Genomic DNA, 27,266 nt, shown 5'->3' with positions numbered 1-27,266 from the left:
GACTATCTTGCCATGGCCATTTATATTTCTTGCCAACAATACAGAGTGGCTGGTTGTTGCTTATTTGTAATCCAACCTACAGCCTTGGGATTCTCTGATTGTCTCCCATCAAGTATTAACTGATTACATTTGCAGGATCAATCATGGTTGTGTAGGAGCTGTCACCTGCTTTGACTCAAGGTTACCTTGAGCTCAGCTTCTATACTTAAAGGACACATCCATCTGATTTTCTTGGTAATAATAATTAGTTTGCCATTGCTTTCTTCCAGAATATTTTTTTCAAGTTTCCAGTCTAGCTTACAGCCCCGAGATATCCAGTATTTGTATGTTGACCAGTGAACTTGCTCTCAAATTTCTGGGAGAGAGAGGGAGAGAACATTCTGGTGTTTATATTCCCAACAAGGCAGGCTCTGGCGTGGGCTGGTCCATGAAGTCACAAAGAGTCGGAAGTGACTAAACAAATAAACAACAACAAAAATGGTTTATTCAAACTTCATTCAAGAAGAGTTGATAAATGAATACTTGGCTTACAGGCTCTTGAGTTGACAATGGCACAGAGCAATCATGAGCAATGGTAGGATAGGTTTAAGAAAACAATAAAGGAGGAAATGGCAGGAAACGTACCCTCAGGCTTATGGAATAGGTCAAAGGAAGTGTTCCATTGGGGAAAGGATGGGTGGGGTAAAAAAAAAACCCTTTTCTGTATTTGCTCCCATGACCTCTTTTCTTTAAATGCTGATGCTATCAGCAAAACAGAATAATCCTAATGGGATCGGTGTGGCTGCAGAAGAAAAAATGGCTTTCTGAACTGCGATCAACTGATCCTCCTCTGCTTTCATGTTTTTCTTGGCATGAACCAAAGGAACTACTCCATGGATTGTCTCTACTGTACAAGCCATACCCTATGGATAAAGTTCTTGTCAGGATGTGGGAAACCAATAGAACTTGATTTTTTTTAAAAAATAAAAACTTGCAGAATCAGGCTGAGTAATTTCCTCGTCTTGTGATACCAGCGAAAGCTCTTTTTCCTAGCACACTGTTTGCTTGGGTAACTCACTTGCCCAACTTTTATGCATCAATTCTTCTCTTCTTTTATGCATGGTGTTTTTTGTGCCTGCAGTAAGTCCAGTTTCCAGGTGAGAGAAACAGGGAGACTAACATCCTTCCTTACAAGAAATTCCCTGCATTTCCATTCCAAGGTCTCCAATGAAAGAACAGAATAAGGAAATAAGGATGTTGAGAACTGTGACACTACAATCATCATCATCATCATTATCATCATTGCCATCATCATCAAGTTTATTACAGCCCTAAGGCCAGAAACAATCAAAAAATATAAAGAGAGAGAGAGAAATAAACGGATAAACAGATGATGACACTACAATCCATAAAAGAAGTATTGGGATTTTATTAGTACCATCCTTACAACTGCACTGAGTTCTTGAAACAGCAGTGACATTAATTTCAGTAAATAGATTCAGACTTGCAGGATATGACAATTAAGCTGATGTAATCTACCCCATCTGCCCCCTGCCAACCAGACTGGAAGCAAATTTGAGCTGCAGTACAGAACGTGCAGATTAGGAAATAAAATGCATCAAATCCTAGAAGATTGTTCCTGGATAATCTGAGTGAGGATTTCACAAGTGTCTGATGTATAGGTAATTCTCTTTCTGACGATGTTTGCTAAAAAATCCTACTGTTCAGAGGAAAACACCTTCCCCCCCAAACATCTGACACTAGCCATTTCTGCACTCTGTGTTAAACCATGGTCCTTCATGAGCTGGGGGAATCAATTGGAATTTTGAGTCCACTTTGTGGGCATGTTAACAAAGTGATTGCCAGCACTGACATCACCAATCATAACCATATAACAGAAGGCAAAAAATGCTGACTCCCCCCCCCCCTAAGAATATGTCTGGGAGTTTTTGTCGCCCAGAGTCATTGTTGGAAATTGTAATGGTCAGTTCACAGGAGATGGTTTCATAAACAGCCCACCTGCAACTTCCTCCATTATCAGGGGGAAAAAAAATCATTTGCCAGTTCCCCAAAAAGCCATTTGAAAGAAATTGAGAGTCTCTGCCCTAATGAGTTGAGGATTAAAAGCAGGAGGAGAGCAATCCAAGTGGGACCAATATTAACCATCATGTGGTTGGTTTATAGATTGCACAGTGTATGAACCAGTCATTGTGGTTCATTTAGTAAACCATGGTGGTAAAATAAAGGGTTTAGCACAATATGTGAACCAGACTATAATTGTTGGCTGCTTGTAGGAAGTCACTCCACAGTATCTTTAGATAGAGACTGGTATAAAGTTGCTGCTGCTCAGTTTCAGTGCATGGAACTGGGAACTAGGGTGGAAAACATCTTGTCTTTCATGGCAGGCAGGCAAAGCAGGTTTCACACATCAGACAAAGCCATCCGATCATTTCCTGGTTTTGGCTTAATGTGTTGGGCCAACTCAGTTTAACTCTCAATAAGGAACAACCAAGGAGGAAACCACACCCCCACCAAAACTGGCAGGGCAAGCTACTGCCTATAACAGGCAGCAAACCCCACCCTCACTCACACTGATGATGTTACCTAGCTGGGTAATGAAATGTCTGCAAGCAAACAGCCAAGCTCAGAGCACCAAGAACTTCATCACTCTCAGTACCTCCAACTGGCTCCCTCAAGATCAGGGGTCCCTAACCCCCGGGCTGCGGACCGGGACCGGTCCGTGGCCTGTTAGAAACCGGGCCACACAGCAGGAGGTGAGCAGTGGGCAAGCGAGCGAATTTACAGCCTGAGTGTTTACAGCTGCTCCCATCACTTGCATTACCGCCTAAGCTCCACCTCCTGTCAGAGGAAGCAAGCCCATTGGCTGCTATCTCCAAACGGCATGAAGAAAAAAGAATAAAAGGTTGGGAAAAAGAGGAAACACTTGAATCATCCAGAAACCATCCCCCCACCCTCCTGGTCCATGGAAAAATTGTCTTCCATGAAACCAGTCCCTGGTGCAAAAAAGGTTGGGAACTGCTGCTCAAGATAAGTTGGGAAACCAAATCCCCAGCCACACCGGGAGGTGTAATCCCCATACAGCAAGAGACTGTCATCTTGGAGAAAGCTATTCTGTGATCTTGGGAAGCCTCAGTCTTGTTGCTGCTTTGGTCAGCTGCACATGAGAAATCAGCCTATATGCTGAATGAATGAAAAAGGAAACAAAGAAATGCAGGTTAAAATCACCCAGCTTACAACTACTCCTGGGACTTTGAAATCAATCAGTATTTATCCAACATCAGATAAGGCCAGAGTTGGTCTAATCCTTCAGAAATGGAGTGACGTATAAATTCAACAAGTAAATAAAACTGTTGAATTGATTATTTCCTTCTCAGCTATTGTTCAGGCCAGCATGAATTTCCAACAGTCCCTTAAACTTTCAAGCCATGAATTTCCAGAATCACATTTGATGAAAACCAAACAGCTTAATTTTTATTAGGGACGCCAAAAGCCCTGAAAATCAGGTCATTGTGTTTTGGTATGTCAGTGACCTCAGTGTAGAGATTCTCAAAACAAAATGCATTTTAGGATTATCTATTCTATGCTCGAGGACCAGTTTAAAAAGAGAATGTGGGAATCCCAAAAGTGGGAGATATTTTGAAAACAATGCAATATGGGAACACAGGCATGAAAACTCCTTAATCGCATGACACGTGGACAGACTCAACCACACTTTCAGCTGGGAAACTGAGCATCCTGACCAAGCCAAATCCAAAACTGCGAGAGAATTCCTGGAAGCTTGGCACTCGGACAAATCAGCCATCAGTAGACACATAGAGATAAACCACATTTACACACCATTCCAAAGAGACAATTTAAAAAAGCTGAGAAGGAAGCAAAAAGACCAGAACACATTGTTATGGAGATTGCTGGTGAAGAAGAGGGGGGCCTTCTCCAGTGGGAAAAGCACACGTGCAGTACTGAATCTCTTTGCCTCCCAATCAAGAGGTCCAGGAAAGAACCACCTTAGCTTTCTGGGCTTTTCTGGTAGGGTTTGCCAGTGCCTTTTCAGGTTAGTAGGATTTTGTCTTGTAGATTAGAACAATAAACACTAGAGCCAAATCTTCTGATCTCAGTGTGGTTCTTTGCTCTATATTCCTGACACACATCCTCTCCAGCATTCTACACCCAAATAAACAGGGGTTAACACCAGACAAACAAGCAGAAAACAATACCCTAATCAAGGAACTACCTGTTGGCAGAGTGCTAGAAAGCCTTTGGCCCAGGAGAGATCAGAAAAGTCACACACCAGGCATTTCTATAAAAATAATTTTATTTACAGAAAACAAACATATTCAAAGGCTGTTTGCTGAGAGGAGAGATTTCTCTCAGCTGCATACTCTCTGCAAGCCTACACAGAAGGGAAACTGAAACTAAAACAAGTCCAGGCAAGTTCCTCCCTTAGGCAATGCAACCATTAACACGTGAAAAGGGGACAATTAAATTCAACCTCTTCACCTGGCCAAAATGATTAGTTACCATAGTAACCTTAATCTGTAGTAGAAAACATATTAACGCTACCAAGGAGAAAACCACACCCCACCAACACTGGCAGGGCAAGCTACTGTACATAAATGGGGAGCAAACCCCACACTCACTCGCACTGATGTTGTTACCTAGTTGGTAATGAAACGTCTGCAAGCCAACACCCAAGCTCAGAGAGCACCAAGGACTCCACACACAGGTATTCTTTACACTTGGTCACTGTAAGCCAAATGTTCGATGGCCTGAGTTTTGAGGTTGGTAGAGAAATTAATTTTTGGGTGCAGATACTGTATTATTGAGGATGCTTGAAGTTATGGAAAAAGAGAGGGTGGTGTAGTAGTTAAGGTTCTGGACTAGGACTGGAGAGATCCAGGCTGAAGCCCATCTTCAGTCATGGAAACTCACTGAGCGATTTTGGGCCCATCATTCTCAGTTCAACCTGTCCCACAAGGCTGCTGTAGAGCAGTTAAAATAAAAGGCTGATCCCTAAGGAAGCTGCTTTGACCTCCTCAAAGAAGCAGGATATAAACCTAACAAATTAGTTTTAAAATCTGAATGTAAACTCAATATTTTTAAACGGCTGCATTCTTCTCCTTGAAAATTATCTCCCTTACAACGTAAGTGCCATGCAATATGTTCAGCAAAAATAGTGACTTAGTGTTTGTAAAGTCTCTTTTTTAATCTCTCCTGTATCCTCCTTTTTCACGTCGTACAGCATATCCCATGTTCTTCAGACAGTCTCAGTTCTCCGCTTCTTGCCATTTTAATGGATGTGTGTGATGAGGTCTACTTCCATGAAAATTGGAAAAAAGCACTCACGGTTCTTCCTTAAGAATTACTCACACTTAGCTCACACAAATGTGCTCAGTGGACTTGGGAAAACGTTCATCCCATCTAAATAATGGGGAGAGATTTGAGAAGGTCAAAAATCTATTAATATTTAGGGAGGGGCATGTAGAGACAATGATCTGGTCATATCACTTAAAGCCAGGATTTCTTAACAGGTGTCTGGTCCTTTGTGCCCTGAGTGAGAATTTAAAGTGATTTGTTTATGTCCAGTGCTAACTCTTATGAAATAATTAGTTTTGTCCATGAAGGAGTTGCAGAAATTAATTTATCATTTTGGGGGTCTCAGTACCTACAGTTTTGAGAACTCCTGCATTAAACCTAGGTTTACTTAATTTTTTTTTATTAGCCACATATGGCTAAATTTGAAGAATATGCTAAACCAACCCCCCCCCCAATACACACATACTCCATATCACTTGGTTTACAGTAGCTCAGAATTGGAGGATGGGACTAGGTTGTAGGGACAGGGGAAAATTGGACAGTCTAGTAGGTAGAACAGGTGGAATTAGAGCCAGAATTGAGAATCCATCCATATAAAACAGAGAAAGGTGGTTGGTTTGCTGACCTGAGTAATGAGGAGTATTTTTAGTTACAGACATCAATTAAATACAACATGTACAAATACAGCAAAAATGATCTAAAACATTAACAGTAAGATCAAAAATAAAATAGAGTCGTTAAAGGTGAAGAGCAAAATTAAATTAGACTATAGTGTAAAGAAATTAATTTGGCCTGTATGAATTTTTCACCTCTGGGCCCTGAACCTCCAATCTAGGCAATTAAAGTTGAGTTGATTGGAGCAGAGGATCTATTTTGTGTAGATCTGTGTGTGTGTGTGTGTGTGTGCTACTTTATTGCTCCTCAGTATAAAATAAACAAATCTGATTATTCAGGTCCAAGTTGTGTTTTGTTTAACATCTTCATGGTCCATTAAATATTTCTAGCTTTTATGAGAAATGTTGTTATATAAGAACTCCAAAGACTGCAAGTCATCTGACAATGCTGGAGAGCTGGACATTTTGCATTGGTGAAATGTGACTTGTTCTCCATTTCTTTTCTGAACAATGTCATTCTATGTGTCCCGCCTGTTGTATTGGTGCCTTGTTTATTCTTTTACATAGAGATTGAACAATCCCTTTCTTTTACTGAGGTCAAGCAAATTGATCCCAGTGCAAAACAATTGAACACTCACCCAATCTGACATCAGAGACAACAGCATTTGTAAACCAGGACGATATCCCAATCTCCCTGGACACATCCCTGGGTGACTTGAATCTTGCAATGTTCAATAAAGGTCAACTTCAAAGGGACCATTCCAGCATGAAATGGGGCAACAAAAACTTTTTGGAAAATCTATTGCATTTCTATGCAATTAGAGTGAAATCAATGGCTTCCTTTCCCTTACAGCTGCTAACACAATTGGTCTTGTCATCTACAGTGATCTCCATGGTTGCTTATCTTGGATTATAGTGAAGATTTACATAGAACATGACTTGGATTTCATGGCTATTTGCCTCTGAAGTTAAAGCCTTCTGCCTGTCTCTTCCTAATTCTATGAGTAAAGGATCTTTAAATGCATTTGAAGGTGATCTGGGGGAATTAGATTACAGAAGATGCCTCCCATCCCATTAGCACCAGAAACTCAACAGGGACATGGGGCTATGCCAGAGGAAGGTGTCACCTTCTCAATATCAAGCCTGAAATCAAGAAAAGTACCACTATTTGAACATTTTTTTCACTTGCCATCTAGGCATATCAGTTACATATGAAAATGTTATGTATTTTGTGTCCACTTTTAGAGTTATTGACGACTCTAGCTCTGAATCACCATTGTTTGCTGACTAATCTATGAGCAAATCTTGAGGGAGATGGGTGGTGACAAGATTTGAAATATAAATAAATACATAAATAAAATAATCCATAATTAGTTGGGTTTGCTCAATGGTTTAAACCATGAACTTGGTTTACCAACCACAATAGCTGACATTACACAACAAGCCAAGGCACAAAGAAGCAGACTGCATTATGTAATGATGGGTTATGAGTGTGCACTCAGCATATTTAAACAACGTATTAAAGACCTGGAAGCCCAAATGGACCAGCCTGCTCTACCCAAGAACATTCTTCTGAGCAGTCAATCCACTTTTTACAAAGAGTGATATACTTGCACCACATAACTGTTTCCAAATTCCAAAGAGCACTAACTTTAGCACGCTTCAACTTTCTCCCCACAGCAGTTTTGGAGGGCCAATGCAAAAAAGTCCCCTATGAGCTGAGATTGTGCCCCTGTGAACAAGGGGCTGTTGAGACTACGGCTCATGTCCTGTTATACTGTGCCCTCTATAAGGATTCAAGGATCCACCTTATCTGGTAAAACACCTGGGAAATTCTGACCTTTTTTATGTACAGTTGTAGTTATCAGGTTAGTATGATTCAGTCTCCTTAAACATAGCTAAGTATTGTTATGCTGCCTGTAAAATTAGGCAGACTTTGGTTGTCCACCGATGAACCCATCACCAACTGTAATATTTTATTTTATTTTGTTTCTACTTTATTTTTATAAAATGGCTGTCTGCTGAGACACTAGAAGTAGCCCAAGAAAGAAGGAAAGCAAAAGGCAACAGTAATAGGGGGAGATATGCCCAATTAAATGCAAAATTCCAGAGGTTAGCCAGAAAAGATAAGGAATTATTTTTAAACAAGCAATGCGCAGAAGTGGAAGAAGACAATAGAATAGGAAGGACAAGAGACCTCTTCCAGACAATTAGAAACATTGGAGGTAAATTCCAGGCCAAAATGGGTATGATCAAAAACAAAGATGGCAAGGACCTAACAGAAGAAGAAGAGATCAAGAAAAGGTGGCAAGAATATACAGAAGACCTGTATAGGAAGGATAACAATATCGGGGATAGCTTTGACGGTGTGGTCAGGGAGCTAGAGCCAGACATCCTGAAGAGTGAGGTTGAGTGGGCCTTAAGAAGCATTGCTAATAATAAGGCAGCAGGAGACGACGGCATCCCAGCTGAACTGTTCAAAATCTTGCAAGATGATGCTGTCAAGGTAATGCATGCTATATGCCAGCAAATTTGGAAAACACAAGAATGGCCATCAGACTGGAAAAAATCAACTTATATCCCCATACCAAAAAAGGGAAACACTAAAGAATGTTCAAACTATCAAACAGTGGCACTCATTTCACATGCCAGTAAGGTAATGCTCAAGATCCTGCAAGGTAGACTTCAGCAATTCATGGAGCGAGAATTGCCAGATGTACAAGCTGGGTTTAGAAAAGGCAGAGGAACTAGGGACCAAATTGTCAATATCCGATGGATAATGGAAAAGGACAGGGAGTTTCAGAAAAACATCTATTTCTGTTTTATTGACTATTCTAAAGCCTTTGACTGTGTGGACCATAACAAATTGTGGCACGTTCTTAGTGGTATGGGGATACCAAGTCATCTTGTATGCCTCCTGAAGAATCTGTATAACGACCAAGTAGCAACGGTAAGGACAGACCAAGGAACAACGGACTGGTTTAAGATTGGGAATGGAGTACGGCAGGGCTGTATATTCTCACTATTCAACTTGTACGCAGAACACATCATGCGACATGCTGGGCTTGAGGAATCCAAGGCTGGAGTTAAAATTGCTGGAAGAAACATTAACAATCTCAGATATGCAGATGATACCACTTTGATGGCTGAAAGCGAAGAGGAACTGAGGAGCCTTATGATGAAGGTGAAAGAAGAAAGTGCAAAAGCTGGCTTGCAGCTAAACCTCAAAAAAACCAAGATTATGGCAACCAGCTTGATTGATAACTGGCAAATAGAGGGAGAAAATGTAGAGGCAGTGAAAGACTTTGTATTCCTAGGTGCTAAGATTACTGCAGATGCTGACTGCAGTCAGGAAATCAGAAGACGCTTCATCCTTGGGAGAAGAGCAATGACAAATCTCGATAAAATAGTTAAGAGCAGAGACATCACACTGACAATAAAGGTCTGCATAGTTAAGGCAATGGTGTTCCCCGTAGTAACATATGGCTGTGAGAGCTGGACCATAAGGAAGGCTGAGCGAAGGAAGATCGATGCTTTTGAACTGTGGTGTTGGAGGAAAATTCTGAGAGTGCCTTGGACTGCAAGAAGATCAAACCAGTCCATCCTCCAGGAAATAAAGCCAGACTGCTCACTTGAGGGAATGATGTTAAAGGCAAAACTGAAATACTTTGGCCACATAATGAGAAGACAGGACACCCTGGAGAAGATGCTGATGCTAGGGAGAGTGGAAGGCAAAAGGAAGAGGGGCCGACCAAGGGCAAGATGGATAGATGATATTCTAGAGGTGATGGATTCGTCCCTGGGGGAGCTGGGGGTGTTGATGACCGACAGGAAGCTCTGGCGTGGGCTGGCCCATGAAGTCACGAAGAGTCAGAAGCGACTAAATGAATAAACAACAACAACAAACTTTATTTTAAACGTGTTTCTGTTTGCAATTCTGGTCAGTGACCATAATAAAAGTTTTATTCTAGACTGCATTATGGATTAATTGGTTGTATTTATTGGTATATTGTTTTCTGCTACAGATTAAGGTTACTATGGTAACTAATCATTTTGACGGGTGAAGTGGTTGAATTTAATTGTCCTCTTTTTAGGTGTTAATAGTTGCATAGCCTGAAGCGAGGGCAGTTTGCTTGTTACTTAGTTCCTTCTTTTTAGGCTTGCAGAGAGTATGCGGCTGAGAGAAATCTCTCCTCTCTGAGAGCCCTTGAAAATACACAAGCCTGTAAATATGTTTTTGTGCTTTCTGTAAATAAATTTATTTTTATAGAAATGCCTGGTGTGTGACTTTTCTGATTTTTCCTTGGGCAAATGCTTTCTAGCACTCTGCCAACAGTATTAACTTGGTCACTAAAATCCCATTTGATAATGATGCTGTTGGAAAAAAGGAGCTCAAAGCATAAAACCTAGATTTCTGATCACCACTGCCTATAAATGTCTGAACTTAGAAGTGACTTCTGAATCAGGAGATGCTCTATTGTCAGAGGATACCTTTCTTGGAAATTAAGTCTCTGCTATGTTGAATTTTGTCTTCGATGATCCCAAATGTTTACACTTCTGGTTTATGTCTTATTTGTTTATTATTTTGTCCAACTGGCAGTGTTGATCAGCCAGAACTTTACTGGTTGGACAATTGTTAGATTTGAAAGATGCAAGAACGGGAAAAGTATCTATCTGTGTCTGTCTATCTCTATCTAGCAACATGACTTGTCATGGCTAAATAATCTACACATCTGGCTGCTGGACCTCACAAGGATTTCCCAGCAAGAAAAAAGCAGCACGAACACCGAACCGCTATGACATACGATTAAAAAAATCTGTCTCTATCATATCTATCTCTAGCATCTTTTTCCATTCTTGCATCACACACACACACATCTTATTATATGATGTATATATGACTAGGGTGACCAGATAACTCCATGACTAGGGTGTCCAGATATCTGAACAGGCAAAGGAGGACACAGACAATGGAAAAGGAGGATAAATGGTGGGGAGGGGGAAAGGGGACACGCTGTTTAACTTTCTTGGCACCCTTGATAAAAATTAGAATGAAAAACTGCAAAAACTAAAAATGTACTTAGGCCCACATTGTATATGAAATTACTTTTTCCAGCTTCAGGAAGACTGGTTTTTCAATTACATTAATGTGCTAGAGCCCTTAGGAGGCAAAAGCTTTCCGTGTGTAACTGATTATGGTCTTGTCAATTTCAGGCAGCAGGGTATTAATTAAGATCACAGAGCTGAGCTTTTTAACTTGGGATTAGCACTTAATTAGGGAAGCGCTGCCCCACAGAGAAAAGCTGCTCAGGAAGAGATACTCAAAAAGTCAGACAATATTTGATTTTCAGGCTATGCCACGAGACGGAGGACAAAAAGGACAGGAGATTTTAAATACTAGGGGCAGGCAAAAATGGAAGGAGAGCCCATGGGATTTATGATCACACTTTGCCCCTGGGCATTGTTTTTGTTTTCCTCTCTTCCCTGAAGATTTTATTTTAAAAATAAAATAAAATAAAAAATGGACATCCTGACATGCTCAAAAGTACACGTGAAGTGCCGGAGGTTCCACACATTGCATGTTTTGCTTAAGAACATTATTGAGTTTATCTCCCTTGGGGGGAGTCCATTAAAAAAAGGCTGAGTTTGTAATGCCATCCCGAGCAGGTCTATTCTTCTACTTCTATAAACCCGCTTGGATATAATGGGTCTTCCTCCCATTATATCCAAGTCTGCAAAGAGCAACTTTTGACACGGGCGGAGCCAAGGTCGTCTCAACTGGACCAGCTAAAGCGCCGGATGCCTGCACGCACCAGGAGCGGGCTGAAGCAGGAATTGTTCTGCAGCAGCAGCAGTTTTAAGTGCGCCTAACCAGGGGGCAGTAATAAGTCGCGGGGAGGACTCTATGATTAATACAGAGAAGGGACCAAAAGCGGCGGGGAATGCGCAGGAGCAGAAGGGGTGGGACGGACAAAAAAACAGCTAGCTCTTCTGATTGGTTGGTTGGTCTTTTCCTCTCCCCTCCCCTCTATCTTCTTCCTCTCCCCTCCAGCGGGACAATGGCGAAGAGCGCTTCTTTCGCGGCGGAGCCGTGGGGACGGGGCGGGCTATGACCCGGAAGTGAACCCTCGCACGTCGCCGACTCGACAGGGAGGAGGGAAAGGTAGTGAGGAGAAGACGAGGACGAGGAGAGACTCGGCCCTCCTCTGGCCCGCCGGCTCGTTGCTTCCCGCTGCCGTCCTGGCCTCCTCAGGGAGCCCCTGCAGCCGCGGTGGAGGGCCAGTGACGAGCTCTCGATCCCTTGCGGGCAGAGAGACTGGTTGACTGACCGGGCCCGTTTTCCTCTTGGGGCCGCGGCCTTCTCGGTCCGTCCCTTGGGGGCACCTTTCCTCGAGGCCGCCTTGAACGTAAAGAAGGCCGCAGGCTGCCTTAGGGGGCGGGAGGGTCGTTTGGGCAAGGTAGGCCCTTCAGTTTGTGGGGCTGCTTGGGTGGGGGTCCTCCTAAGCTTAGGCGTCTGGGATAAAGCGGGGGGCTCTAGCTGAGGCTGGGAGGGCGGTTTTCAAACTAGGCAGGTGGGAGTCCAGGGCGCTAGAAGTCTTCAGGGATTAAAGAGAGCAGAGAACGAGAAGTGGTTGTGGAGGGACAGGTTTTGGGTGTTTTGAAAGGTGCTTCATTCGTTGGGGAAGGGAATAAAATCTTGAATAGGGACTGCCAAAATTTTATTTTTTAAAAACATAGGGGTGCTGTGTTTCCCTTAGAAGAGATTAGAGTCACTATCTGCATAAGCTAGGGTGGATCTTTGGCATGCTCCACGTTGGTTTAGTGGGAAGGTTCAGTGGGGATCATGCAAGGTTTATGCATCTGGGGTTGGTGACCGTTTGGAAGAGAAGGCTTCATGGTGAATAAAAAGGGAGGTTGAACTTTAGCTGCCAGAAGGCCCACACAGAAAAAATTGTTATTGGGGTGTAGGAGACATTTTGCAAGAGAAAATTGGAAATGGAATTCGTTTTGGGGCACCAGTTCAGGTGTTCCTAGAAGGAATGGACTTCTTGAACGTGAATGTTTAGTAGAATTCTGAGAGTTGATGAAACAGGTTGCCTCTGATCTGTGTCACTTGGTCTGTGTCACTTGGAGTGAGTCGTTTCATCCAGGATCAACTCTGAATCCTTTCCCCATCTCTTCTTGGTGTGGTATTTCATCAAGCGTCTCTGATGCCAGAACAAGGCCCCAGAATGAACGGTTTCTCTCTAGGTGAGCTATGTTGGCTCTTCTGCTGCCCACCTTGCCCCAGTCGCATAGCTGCCAAACTGGCCTTTCTGCCCCCAGAGCCCACTTACACTGTGATGCAACTAGAACAGCAAGAAGGTGCAGCTACAGTGGGGACGCCGACAAGCAGCTGTAGCCTGCATTTGACTGAGCGGGCCGACTGGCAGTATTCCCAACGAGAGCTGGATGCTGTTGAAGTCTTCTTTTCACGCACAGCCCGGGATAATCGGCTGGGATGCATGTTTGTTCGCTGTGCTCCTTCTAGCCGGTATACCCTGCTTTTCTCTCATGGCAATGCTGTTGACCTGGGCCAAATGTGCAGCTTCTATATTGGCCTCGGCTCCCGCATCAACTGCAATGTCTTCTCCTATGATTACTCGGGTTATGGAGTGAGCACTGGTAAACCGTCTGAAAAAAACCTTTATGCGGACATCGATGCAGCTTGGCAGGCCTTAAGAACAAGGTAAATGCAAGTTGAGCAAACGTACCTAAGGAAATGGTGGCAGGACTTTTTAATCACATCTTTGGGATGCTACCTGTTTGTAGCAGAAGGATTATAAGTTGTTTTGATACAACTGTGTTGACTATTCTTTTTGCTGTTGATGTGATTCTGTTACAATCCCAAATACTCAACTACTGTAGGTCCTTGATTGTAAGAGACCTTTGTGTTTCTTAAATAGAAACCTTCCTACTGCCAATGCTGCCCAGGTAATCTTTCTTAAATGGTTGATTTTTATAAGAAATTACAGCCTTTCCTGAGCGTCTCCAATTAAATGGAAAGTGGGAGGTTGCTACCAGGGACACAAAAGCCTTTAATTGTATGTCAGGTAACCATTACCTAAAAGTGAGATTAATGGTAACTTATGATTCAAGAAAAGACAGTAATAGTGATGTTTTGTAATTTATTGCCATGAGATTTGGTTTCCTGCATTCTTAGACAACACAACAAAATAATGATGACAACCAAAATACAGCTATGCTTGTATTGTGCTAGGTTTTTTTTTTTGTTTATTCATTTAGTCACTTCCGACTCTTCGTGACTTCATGGACCAGCCCACACCAGAGCTTCCTGTCGATCGTCAACACCCCCAGTTCCCCCAGGGATGAATCCGTCACCTCTAGAATATCATCCATCCACCTTGCCCTTGGTCGGCCCCTCTTCCTTTTGCCCTCCACTCTCCCTAGCATCAGCATCTTCTCCAGGGTGTCCTGTCTTCTCATTATGTGGCCAAAGTATTTCAGTTTGGCCTTTAATATCGTTCCCTCAAGTGAGCAGTCTGGCTTGATTTCCTGGAGGATGGACTGGTTTGATCTTCTTGCAGTCCAAGGCACTCTCAGAATTTTCCTCCAACACCACAGTTCAAAAGCATCTATCTTCCTTCTCTCAGCCTTCCTTATGGTCCAGCTCTCGCAGCCATATGTTACTACGGGGAACACCATTGCTTTAACTATGCGGGCCTTTGTTGTCAGTGTGATGTCTCTGCTCTTAACTATTTTATCGAGATTTGTCATTGCTCTTCTCCCAAGGATGAAGCGTCTTCTGATTTCCTGACTGCAGTCAGCATCTGCAGTAATCTTCGCACCTAGGAATACAAAGTCTTTCACTGCTTCTACATTTTCTCCCTCTATTTGCCAGTTATCAATCAAGCTGGTTGCCATAATCTTGGTTTTTTTGAGGTTTAGCTGCAAGCCAGCTTTTGCACTTTCTTCTTTCACCTTCATCATAAAGCTCCTCAGTTCCTCTTGGCTTTCAGCCATCAAAGTGGTATCATCTGCATATCTGAGATTGTTAATGTAGGTAGTATCAAACGTATTATGTTAAAATGTTTAACCTGTAATAAGTAGGTGAAGGCATTCACATAAAGATCCTTCACTCGCCAAGATTCACTTTAATAGGTTCAAAGTTCTTTTCCTTTTTTTACAACCTGTAATAATCAGGACATTTTTTAGTGTAGCATTGTTTGCTTTTAGGGCTTTGGCTTTACATTACAAAAGACCATGCTGAGAACTCTGGAAAGGGAAGTTTGAATACTATAGGGCACGAAGTTGAGATAGACTGCTTTAAAATTAATCTTTGCAGGTTGTGGGTGGTATAATATTGGTGGGTGCTTCAAAGAAGACTCATGGCAAATTTGCTTTGGATTTAGCAAGTTATTTTGAATATATCAGCTTAATACCTGGCTTGAAATTAATACTGAATAGCTGCAGTCTTGAATGCCAATGTTAAGAGATTGTTCAAGTTCATACTGGCTGATGAGATCAATTCTTCCATGTTTTCTTCCAGCCTCTCGATCTATTACTCCTGCTCTCAATGAAGAAAGAATGTAAATTATACTCCGTTACCCAGAAATGAGCCCCACTGAACTTAACAGAAAGCTTTATTGAGTACTTGTGCACAGGCATACATAGGATACAGCCTATCCTCAGTGAATAGTAATCTCTCAGTTTGGTATGTAGGTGAGATCTGGTTAGTACATGGATGGAAGACTACCAGGAAATGCCAGGCCTTGGTAGTCGAAAAAAACTTTCTGAAAGAAGGCAATGGCATATCACTAACATATTGTTGCCATTGATGCAACAGCAGGAGTTGAGCTCAATTCAAAAATGTTTTGTTTTTACTGTCTCACATTTTGAAACACATGCAGTCCAGTTGAGATCAGAGACCCTGATACTCATCACATCATTAGGAAATTTTCCCCAAGCCTTCCTTTGTACAAACTTCTTTATCCTGGTGAGAAAGCTAGGACTTTCATTTTGTGTTCATGTGTTTTTATAATTTTTATAATCTTAGTAAGGGGAACTATCTAAATCTGTTTGGAACATGGTGACTCCCTTTCCAACTGACAAATTCATATATCATATTGAACTCTTATTGTTTTATTCTTTGTGCATTATTGTACAAGTTTATTTTTTCCAAACCAGAAAGGTACATGCTGCATGCTCACCATGAGTAGAATAACTAATCACACGTTAATTCAGGTCATTAGTCATGGTCCTATTTAATAGAAGTACTTGTGCATATTCAGTCAGAGAACTGAGATAAAATGAGCTAGCATAATTCATGCTGGGCAGAGCTTTCTGTCTTAATAGCAAAGTAATGTTCAATAACTGATAACAGAAAACACATTTGTACAAAGGTCTGATCAGGGCTGGAACTCCTTATCATGGACTGAAAAAGATTGATTTCTTTCTTCCTCAACTGCCTTCATTTCAGTAGACTTTCTGAAAGGTGCAATAGAGAACTGGAGCAATGCTGCAAGAGAGATTCTCTTTTATGCCAATCCTGCCACTTGGCTGTCGTTACTACTGGTTTATTCCCCAGCTGGATTTAGATCATATGTGAAGCCATGATGTGACTAAATTGTCTTAAAATAAATAATTCAGATTAAGTCAGGGGTTCTTAACCTTTCCTATGGTCAAGCTTTTATTTATTTTATTTATTGGTTAGATTTGTATCCAGCCTTTTGTACAGTGAATGAAGTCAAGATACTAGTTTCCAGATTTACTTTATGAGGCAGAAGTACATTAGTTGAGTCAGCCATACTTTAAAAACATTCTGCTTTATTAATATAACTTTTTTTTTTTTGCTTTTAAATGAAAATGTTCGTTCTTTAGCATCTGTTAAAGGCTAAATTCTGGATTTCAAAAAACTTCCATAACTTTCTGAATAATCTGTTGTGATTGTTTCTGGCTCTTTGTTAAATATGTTTGGATCTAGCTATAGTTCAGTAGCCTGAAATTTCAATCTGGTGGCTTTAAATATTTCTTTATATTCTAAGGCAGTTTGATGACCAGCACCAGCTTCTCTTATGGTGAATGAAATAATGTCCTGGTTGTATACCTTAGGTGAGCCATGGTTATTTAGCCAAGTTTTATTCAAAAACCCACAATTAAATAAGTTTGCAAAACATACTAAGCTGTTCACTAGGTTTTATAAACCACACCAGTTGGTTTTGCACACACACTAACCACAATGAAAAAAAAAAAAGCTTTTAATACAGTGTGAGAATCCAGTCTATGAATTATTCAACAACAGTGGCTTAAAAATCCTCATTGATATTATGTGCATATACATTACAGATGCACCATAATTGTCACATGTTAGATCTATATCCCACTGTGCTCTGGGAAGCTTAAGGCAGCTTACATGGGTGTTTCCATTTTATCCCCCCAGAATAGCCTTTGAGGTAGATTTGGTGGCGAGAGTGACTGATCCACAGTCACGCAGTTAACTTGTCTGGGCGAAGATGGTTTTGAGTCCCACTCCAAAACATTAACCATTATTTGCACTGTTTGTCGTATAGTTTTTTTTTTAAATGGTCTGGTTTCCTAGAGCCATTTTTTACTCACAGCAGGTGGGTGTCTGTCTATAAGCCAACTGCATGTTGATATATATGCCTGTAAAGCATTCAGATGGCAAAAAGAGAAGCTTGTATCCTGTTCCAGAAAACCTGGAGGAGAACTTGGGTATCTGTTGCAAAATTGTTCCCCAGAGCCTGAGTTTGAATAGATATTGTGTATCCGGTTAAAAAAGAAAACAGAACACCATTAAGGAATGTAGCTGAGTTCTTCTGAATTATTAATAATTTGGTCAGTGAAGGGAATCCTTAGTGGCCAGCAAATGCTTCCTCCTTGTGATAAACAGCCTTTTAGATTTCTAATACTTCCTTTGCTGAAGGGCAGCTTTAATTAAATGCAGCTAACTCATTAACCGTACACAGAGCACAGAAGTTAGTTTTTCTAAACAAACCAGAATGGTAAAAAGAAACTGCACAAGTGTTTATTGTTGTAACTCTAAAATCTAAGCTTTTGTGCTATGGAAGCAGAGGGTTGTGTGTTTAACCTTGTATGTTGCAAGACTTTAGGCCATGCTTTCACCAGAAGTTCCTTATGTTGAAGAAGTCCAATAGTATCAGTTGCCATTGTTAGGAGTTGGTATAAGATGTGGCAGTTGCATTTAGCGCCCCTCCCCACCCCCATTTTCTACAGAAAAAGAGCTTGGAAATTCAGAGAGCGAGAGACAACTAGCTTTGCGTAGCAGTTTGCACGAAGTACTACTTCGGAAAAGCCGTATTCTGGATCAGGAAAGAAAGGGTAACACTATCCCAGAGCGGTGTTTTCAGAAAGGCAGGTAGAGCAAGTCCCAGTAGGTTTTTATTTAAGCCTCTCTGGAACCTTTCTGGAATTAAAAAGGTGGTATGGTAGTAAAAATCCTAGTTTTTGTGCCGTTCAGAAATGGAGGAGGATACTGGGAGCAGGAATGTGACAGGTTTTGGGGGGGGGGGCTTTTTTAGGATTTCATATTCTCGCAATAGTTCTGCAAGTTAGAAAATATCACCCTAATATTGTAGGGGAAGGGAGGGAATAATAGATTGTAGGGCAACATCAACCCACTGCTGTTCGTGTGTACAGTTGCTGCTGTTGAGGTACTGTCTGGTTCCTCCTGCAGCCTTAAAAGTTACGTTTCTGTGTATGCATCTACCCCACAAAACACAAAAAGCTGATTATTAGAGAACAAGAGGCAAACAGTTGCATGCTTGTTTGTCTGATTCTGAGCTGTAAAAGAGAAGAACCTTTGAAATCGGTTCTCAGCATTCTTTGTGTATCCAAATCCACAGGTTCTGGCGCTCTAGTAGTCCCATCGCAACAGGTTGGCTCTAATAGCAGCATGGATTCTTGCTTAAACCTCTAAGTAAATTTTGTTGTAAATCTGACTCCCCCCTTCTTTCACACTAGTTTTTTAAAACACTGCTGTTGTGGTCTTAAAGGTCATTAAGTTCTGATTTACTTCCTAAAAAAGCAGCTGGTGTAAATATCTGTGTAATGCTAACAGCCCTAAAGCAAATAAGTAGGATTCACACATGGGACACCAAGTTCCATCCTAAGGTATCAATGTGAGAAACAACAGCCAGCTTTCTAAACTTCTAGTTCTCTGCAAGCCCTCACTGCCTGAACTTTCAGACTCAGTATTGTATTTGTTGCAAGATAAGAAGCTTACTTATTCCTAGCTTTGCACAAAAGGATAACTTCTCATATACATGACTCTTCCTCTTAATAATAAAAATATAGGTTTTCATTCCAAGAACATTTATGTTCGATTTTCTATCGAGAGCCACACATCAGCAGAGATACTTTCCTATCTTTGTGATCACTTTGGTCCTATTGTTCTTGATGTTTCAGAGTGATGCAGACAATATAATTAATGTTATGGGGTACAGTACTACTTGAATCTTTTTTATTATTATTTCAGCCCATAGCAGGAAACTGTTATTGTGTATTTATATATGAAATAATTCAGGAGTAAGTGAAGCTTAAATTTCCCTTTGTTCTTACCTTTTCCTGTCCCTGTCTCTTAAAACAAAATAGGCTCCAGGATGCATTTTTTTCAGTTTTGCCAGAACTTATACTGTTTAGGATACCTTGGGGATAAATGTGCATTTTAATAAGGCCAACAGTGTAGAATTATTGTAAAATAATTATTGCTAGTATTTGAATTTTTATTTACCATACAAATGAATGTTTTCCAATCTATGTTTTCTTCTAAACCTGTTGGAACACACTTTACTTTTTAAGGAAGTGTTAAAAATTTCCATTTGTTTCAATAAAGAAGACCTCTTTGGGATAAAATTGTCAGTTAGATATGTATATTATATCTCTCTTTATTCCCACCCTAAAGATCCTCATATTGCAAAACTATCTCTAAAATGTAAGGAGGAGGAAGCATAAGACACTTGACTGTGGTTAACTAAGTAGTAGTTGATGACATGTATATGTACATCAGAAAATTGGATTTTTAATAGTGAGTTATGATAGACATGGTGGCTGTGGTAACTGCGAAGCCAACTCTGTCTCATTGGGAGTATTTTCCATCTCTTCATGCCAGCCACTCAAGCAGCAAGGACTTGATATTGATGTGAGGTGGCTAAAAGGCTGACTTGCGCTCCTTGTTCCTATGGTTTGCTTGCTAGTGCAAAGTGTACAGAGTACAAATATTGTTTTTCAAGAAGAGTAACTCAAGGCTGTATTACTTTAAAATAAATGTTTGAAATTTTGTAAGTTTAACAGAAGGTAGCAGAGGCTCCAAAACCAGTTGTTTAATTTCAGTTTCTTTTGGCAAAAATGCATTGCCATGCAGTTGGACAGTTCAAGCTAGACAGGATCATTTTATGCATGTGTGTCTCAGAATCCCAGTGGACTCCAGACTGAGAGGTCCTTTTAATATTTTTGCAGTTACAGCTCTTAAGTCCTGTGATTAAAATGTGTGTAAATGTAATTTAAGGCTGGAATCCTAAACATATTTAATAGGGAGGAAATTCCATTAAGGAAATGTTTGCAAGTTGATTATGTGAAGGGCAAATGTAATTTGATAGGCTTATTTACAGATTCTTACACACTGCTTCATCTCTGCTTGCTTGTTGACCCACTTGAGTTGCATGTGTGAAGCAACACTCCATTGAAAAGCATTGCTTCGGAGGTCACATGACATTTAGTAGACTTCACTCTGCAGTGGTTCCTTCACACATGCAACTCTTCAATTTGACATGCACAAAAGAAATGAACAAACATAAATACATCAACTAAGCATGTGTTACTATTAAATTATATAGCCCACTCAGTCAATGGGTACTTTTTTGGAAAGCAAATACGCAAACGCTGAAAAAGGAAGTGTATAGCTGATTTGTGGAAAAATAAAATATACTGGAGCAGTAAGTTATCATTCTTCATTGGGGACATACTATATTTAAAATGGTTTGGTTTGGGAAAAGCTGGACCTGTCATTTCTGGTGTACCTTGGGTACATCTATGTGGACATTGAGTTTTTGTTTCAGAATACTAAACTTGTATACTAAAGTTTACATTTTCAACTCTGTATCTTTCCACTGTGTCCATCTTTTCTACTCCCTTCCTCCAAAACATATATTCGCCATCCTGTTGTTTTAGGGATTTTTGTAAGGGATGATCTGTACAGGAGCAACTTGCTCATAAATTTTATCCTGGATGTTCCATAGAGTCACATAGTTTTCTGTTTTCTCAGAGACATCCCGCCTTCCCCTTTTGCTTCAAAGAAAATATTTTTAGGAGTGAGTCTGCAACTCTCCTTGAAAATGTATTGGGCACTCTAAAGCTGGACTACCAGGAACGTAACTCAGGCAGCCTGCTCCAACCTGATAGTTCTACTGTAGGTCAAATATGTTAGAGTAGTGCTTTAAATATATCTCTTTCTGTCTCTTTGTCTATTTCTATGCACACATACATACACACAAAATCATGCCATAACCATGTACACTTTATGAAGAATGCAGTAGTGACTTCATAACCATTTAAAATAAGCAGGTTTTCCCATTTTACAAGCAGGGAAACTGAGGCAGGAATAAATTATTCAGATCCATGTTGAACTAGAACTCAGAACAGTGTTTCGTGCTTACGGCTGGAGAAGCCTGGCATGCAGATATTTGCTTAAATAATTTATAATAATAAATTGCCAACCTCTTTCATTCATGTTTTCATGCTTCCCTTCTTTGCCCCATCCTCTGTAGAGTCATCTGCCTGCATGAAGGACAGTTGACCATCTGAAACATTGGTGCCTGCTGAAGCATAAATGCTGTGAGCAGCTAGAGTTTGTGTGGTTCTAGAAGTGTGGCAGGATGTGAAACCTATTTCTCTAATGGAGAAGTGTAGTGGTGGTTACTGTCCAGATGTACAGAATCAAGGCCAAAATGATAAGTTGTTTCGGACTGCTTGGTTGATAATCTGTGCTTTTGGCCTTTCCCCATATAACTTCCTACTACCATGCCTCAAGTGTAATTCATGTGTTACATCTGAGCTGTATGTAAAGCCGTTCACATACTGCATTCCCAGAACTGTACAGAACCATCCCTGGATCTGACCATGTGCTAATACTTTTGGAGCTTATACCTAAAAAAAAAGTTTATCTTTTTCTAAAAGAACAAATCGCTTTTTTAAAAAATAAAATGCACAACTGTTCTCCTTCTCTTTCCCCTTGCAGGTATGGTGTCAGTCCTGAAAACATCATTCTGTATGGGCAGAGTATTGGGACTGTTCCTACCGTAGACCTGGCATCTCGGTACGAGTGTGCAGCTGTAATCCTTCATTCACCTTTGATGTCTGGATTGAGGGTAGCTTTTCCTGACACCAGAAAGACGTATTGCTTTGATGCTTTTCCAAGGTATGTGCGGAATTCCACCTGAGGGAAACATTCATTAATAATAGTTAAATTCCATATGGAGCCTTAAAAAAAAGCTTATATTCAACTAAGCAACACTAATGATATGGAGGAATCTCTGTATGCTATGGAGGAATCTCACGTTCTCCCGACACCATTTTTAAAAGTTACAAATGTTTACAATATGACTAACTCTTTCCCTGAAGATTCAGGTTTTTAAAACTTATTTGCGTGGTTTGGAACAGGGTTTGGATGAAATAGACCAAGTTAAACAGCAGGTGAAACATTGGATGCAGGAAGCGAGGGGGCAGGGTGGAGATCGGTGGACGCAATATATTGCAAAGCTTTGGCTTTCTGTGGAGGTATTCTTCCCTGAAAGTCTCAGTTCACTGTGCATGTTAAACACCTCCATCCTTACATGAGTGTCTACTTGCTTGCCTCATAAATCAGGTTACGCGGATTTTTTTTCTTTTTTGAGTTTGCTGATGTTGGGACCTCATCACAATGTGGTCTCTGTCGATCACTTTAGCTGCAGCACGGTGTGGTTAGGAATACCAAGTTAAGTCTGACAGACTCTTTCAGTGCAGCCCACTGAGCAGCTGAGCTGGCAATACGATGCTTTCCAGGAGCTTGCAAACTACAAATATTATTTGCTGAAATGCATGGCTGAGGATAAATAGCACTGCTACATACAGAACTGTGGAGAGGCTTGCTAAGCAAGGGAGCATAAACAATAATCTAGCTTTCCAGAATGTGTAAAAACTTTTCTCCATGTGGAATTTTAAGGTAAACGTTGCACAAGTCTAAATGTCCACTTTTATTAGGCACTCTGCAGCTGGTTTTAACAAGGTGGGTCTGTTTCTCTGTCTCATGTGTTTGGGTTGTAGTGATAGCTAAGATCAAGGTTAGCTAAGTTGCTCTAAAGAGAATGTGGGAGATAAATTATTATTCACTACCTTGTCAAATATAGAAGACCGAGGTCATTAAGTGTGGATTAGGTAAAATAAATAAATATTTGGGAGATTTCCTGTATAATGCTTGGTGTAGATATATATATAGTCCTCAAATACTGTTCACAGTCGGTGGTGCATTGGATAGGACTGAGGAGCCCAAGTGCAAACATTTATATAGCATTTTCTAGTTCCTATGTTTTAATTCAGTCTACTTCTGCACAGGGTGTTTTGGAGGATGAATTGGAGAGGTAAAACTGCACAGTATCCTGAACTTTTAGGAGAAAGCATGGAACTAAAATGTAGCAAAAAAACAAAATATTCTAATCTTGCTTGTGCATTTAGAAATATCACTAAGTTCAGTGAGGCTTATTGAGAAATCGTGCCTGTGAAGGTAATCTTAATTTCTCAGAGAGCCAGGAAAATTTAGATTTAGAATCCAAGCCTCACCCTTCCTTGCCACACTGAAGCATGGAGCTGATGTACAACTGTTGATTGACTGACCTGCCATCTCCCTTGGTAAGAAAAACAAATGCTGTAACCTCTCTTTTATGAGAAGATGAGGAGATCCAAAATACTGCCTCAGCTGGTCAGCCTTTTTGTTTCTTAACATCTGTCCTACTGAATCCCAAGAAGATTTTGATGCCAGCAGCTCGGTGTTCTGTCTCCCACTTTTGCTTAGCAGAGCCCCAGGCCCAGTCCTCTTCAGCCCCAGCATATGGGCAACCATTTCCCCCTAATACAGACAGTCAGAGAATGTTTGGTAAAGGGCTACCTTTGTTTTTCCCCTTTTGTTTTCCTTCCTTTCATCCAGTGTGCTGTTGTGAATTGGCAGTAGAGATATAGAGTGTGTGAGTGCACACATGTGCCAAGATCATTGCACAGACTTACCTTGATGACATTTCATCCTTCCTGAACTCAAAAAGGGGCTTCTTTCTCAAGAAGCAAATGTACAGATTTATCCCCTAACTATGAGGGAATATTTTTTTTCTTCCTCAAAATGCATTTATGCAGGGAGAGGTCATAAGAAATTCTTGCATATCTCATAGCAGAAAGCCTGTGGGGTTACCACAAGAATGTGATAGCCATGAGTGTCCAGTGACTTCTATGTTTTAACCACAAGCCTATCAGCAGCAAATACCAAGCTGCCTTTTAGAGCAGATGGAGCCTTCATACAAGGCACATTTGGACAGCCTTGGCAGAAAAGAATGAACAAATGGTTCTTTTTATAGGTATGTAATTTTCTATGTTAATTACATCATGGCATCCTTTCCCTGGATTCAAAAGTGGCCAATCTGAATTGGCCAATATTTTTTCTGTCTTATTATGGTGTGTAGGAACAGTTGTCAATCTGTTTGGCTAATCTGGTCCAATGACTGTCCCACAACTTCACATGTGTTCCTTCCACAAGAGCAGCCCTGATGAACTGGACCAAAAATTCCTCAGTCCAGTGCCTGGCTTTCTCCAAAGACCTCTAAGAGGGCTATAAACGGAACACAAACTCTCCTACTCTTGCTTCTAGTGGCTGGAGTTCAGAAATACATCTGGAGGTCCCATACAGCCATCAAGCCTTGACACCAAGGATGGCCTCACTGATGTTTCTTCATTCAAACTTGGGAGTTGGGAGCATGTGCTCAGGCAGAAAGGAGTTCTGATTCTCCAGATGCTACTGGACAGTGACTAGTCCTGCTCTAACAAGTGTAGCCAGGGGAGAAGGATGTGAGAGTAGTAATTCAATAGTGGGAGAGGCACAGATGTCAAAACGGTTCTCAGGTGCTGGAGAACCTGTTGGGCTGCACCGTCCTCCAGTTATTTGAGAACAATGCTTTGATACACAGCCATTGCTTTTCTGGGCCATCTATTGCTAGTGAACCTCTCCAGTGAATGGATGGGCTCTTTTTTAGGAATTAGGCCTGTTGTTGATGACTTTCTCCTCTAGAAACCTCAAGGTTCCTGAAAATAGTTGCAAGAAACAAGATAATTGATGAATGTTGCATCCTCTTTAATAATACATTGGTTTTGTGCTTATTTCCTCAGCATTGACAAGATTTCAAAAGTAACCTCTCCCGTTCTGGTGATTCACGGTACTGAAGATGAAGTCATAGATTTTTCGCATGGTTTGGCAATGTATGAGCGGTGCCCCCGGGCTGTGGAGCCCCTTTGGGTAGAAGGGGCTGGCCACAACGACATAGAGCTTTACGCACAGTATCTAGAACGGCTAAAACAGTTCATATCGCACGAACTTCCTAACTCCTGAAGAAACCTACAGTACTTGATTTTTTTCCTTTTTTTCCCTTTGCTTTTTTTTACCTCATTTAACTGTGAATAGAAGAATTTACCTGTTTTTGCACATGCATTAACTGGATTAACTGTAATAGCTTTATACTATGAAGAAAAGCCCTTTTGTTAGGGTGGATCCAATCAAGTCTTGACTCTCCTTTTTTATATTGGGAAGCTGTTCTAATGGTCACTACTGTAATCCACAATATTTTGTACTTTCCTTACACTAGAAGAGTTGGAGATGTAGAAGGACAATGAATGAAAGTGAGGACACTACTTAATCTAAGTGCAGTATAATATTTCCACATTTTCCTGTCCTGCCCTTCAGGTAGCTTGTCTTAGATATCTGTATGTATAGGGTTTTTTTTTCCTCTTCCCCCTTTTTAAAATCTTCCCATGATCTGGAATGCAAAGGATCTGGACCACAGCTTCAGTCTTAGAGCATTTTCCATGTAACATTTTAAAACTGTGTTATTGTAACTGGAAAGGATTTTTGTGGTGATTTCACATTGTGTTTCTTAGAGGCGCATTTTTGGAGACTTTTCCTTCCTAACTACAATAATTAATTAAAATTTCTGGGAAATGCCCACAGTTGGTACACTGAGATAATTCTCGAGCAACATTTCAATTGACCTTTTGCAAATTTATGAAATGAAACACTTGGAAAGGTATAATGACTAAATGGATAAACGTTTTAATTAAAAAAAAACCAAGAAATGTACAAATTTACTAACCCCATTGCTAAGATAATGTTCACTATCTTGAATAAGAGCCAGCTTTGGCAGTTACTTGTGTGAGGCGTTCCTTATAAAAGTTTTTTAAAATACTGTATATAAGTGAGTTTACTTTAATGCCTAACTCCTGACAATTTTTAAATTTAAGTCTAGTTAACAAATTCTGGTTTGTATATGAATATGTTTTGTTAATAAGTTTTTATCCCTGCCTTGCTTTGCTATTAAAAGTTTTATAAGATTTCCAGGACAACTAAGAAAATTGCACATTTGTTTTTGATGAATTTGTGTAACTCTTTCATTGAAACTGATCCTTTTTTTTTTGTTGTTTGTTTAGGGGAAATTTTTTCATTCTGACACTGGAATTGCACAGAATATGCAAAACACTCTTAAAATCATTACACTAAGAGGCCTAAGGTTTTGTCCCCAAATTGAATGGCCTTAAATGTACTGTAAGCCTTTGATTGTTGTACAAACAGATTGCAATTGATTATGGTTTGTGTTTTTGTTGCCAGAATGCAACAGCAGTGGTTGTAATGGAATAAAGGATGCATGGAATAGTGATTATCAGTTATTGTATTGCTTTTTCCTATCATTGTACTGTAATTGAGAGTATATAACCAAACATTCCTATTGGTGTCTACCAAAGGTTGATGGAAGGGAGAGCGAAGCTTTCATTGAGATATTATCTTGCTGTAGCATGGAAGCATTGTGGTTTAATGGTTGTGCTGTTGGGTTTGAACAGGAGAATTTAAATCCATAAGGATGTCTCTTCTGGGGACATCTTGGGTTATGCCATGAGTAGGCTATACTGGGCTTAGGTGTGTTTGATTTTACCCAGAGCTTTATTCCAGTTTACTGGCATTCAAATATGGTTTTTAGGGACTAAAAATTCCACCAAGTGTTCCCTATGTGGGTCCAGGTACCA

At 40.6% G+C, this 27,266-nt stretch overlaps 1 protein-coding gene across 1 annotated transcript; it reads left to right on the top strand.

Moving 5' to 3' along the window:
• Window positions 1-12,392: 12,392 nt before the first annotated feature.
• ABHD17C (abhydrolase domain containing 17C, depalmitoylase) lies at window positions 12,393-26,908 on the top strand. The gene is made up of 3 exons (XM_063313855.1): window positions 12,393-13,656; window positions 22,201-22,380; window positions 25,365-26,908. The coding sequence occupies exons 1-3, from the start codon at window positions 13,139-13,141 to the stop codon at window positions 25,582-25,584; spliced, it is 918 nt and encodes a 305-aa protein (XP_063169925.1). The 5' UTR covers window positions 12,393-13,138; the 3' UTR covers window positions 25,585-26,908.
• Window positions 26,909-27,266: the final 358 nt, after the last annotated feature.

Source organism: Candoia aspera, chromosome 13 (genome assembly GCF_035149785.1).
Source record: "Candoia aspera isolate rCanAsp1 chromosome 13, rCanAsp1.hap2, whole genome shotgun sequence".
NCBI lineage: Eukaryota > Metazoa > Chordata > Lepidosauria > Squamata > Boidae > Candoia > Candoia aspera.
Note: the sequence above shows the minus strand (reverse complement) of the source record. Positions and strands in the feature narration are given on the sequence as shown.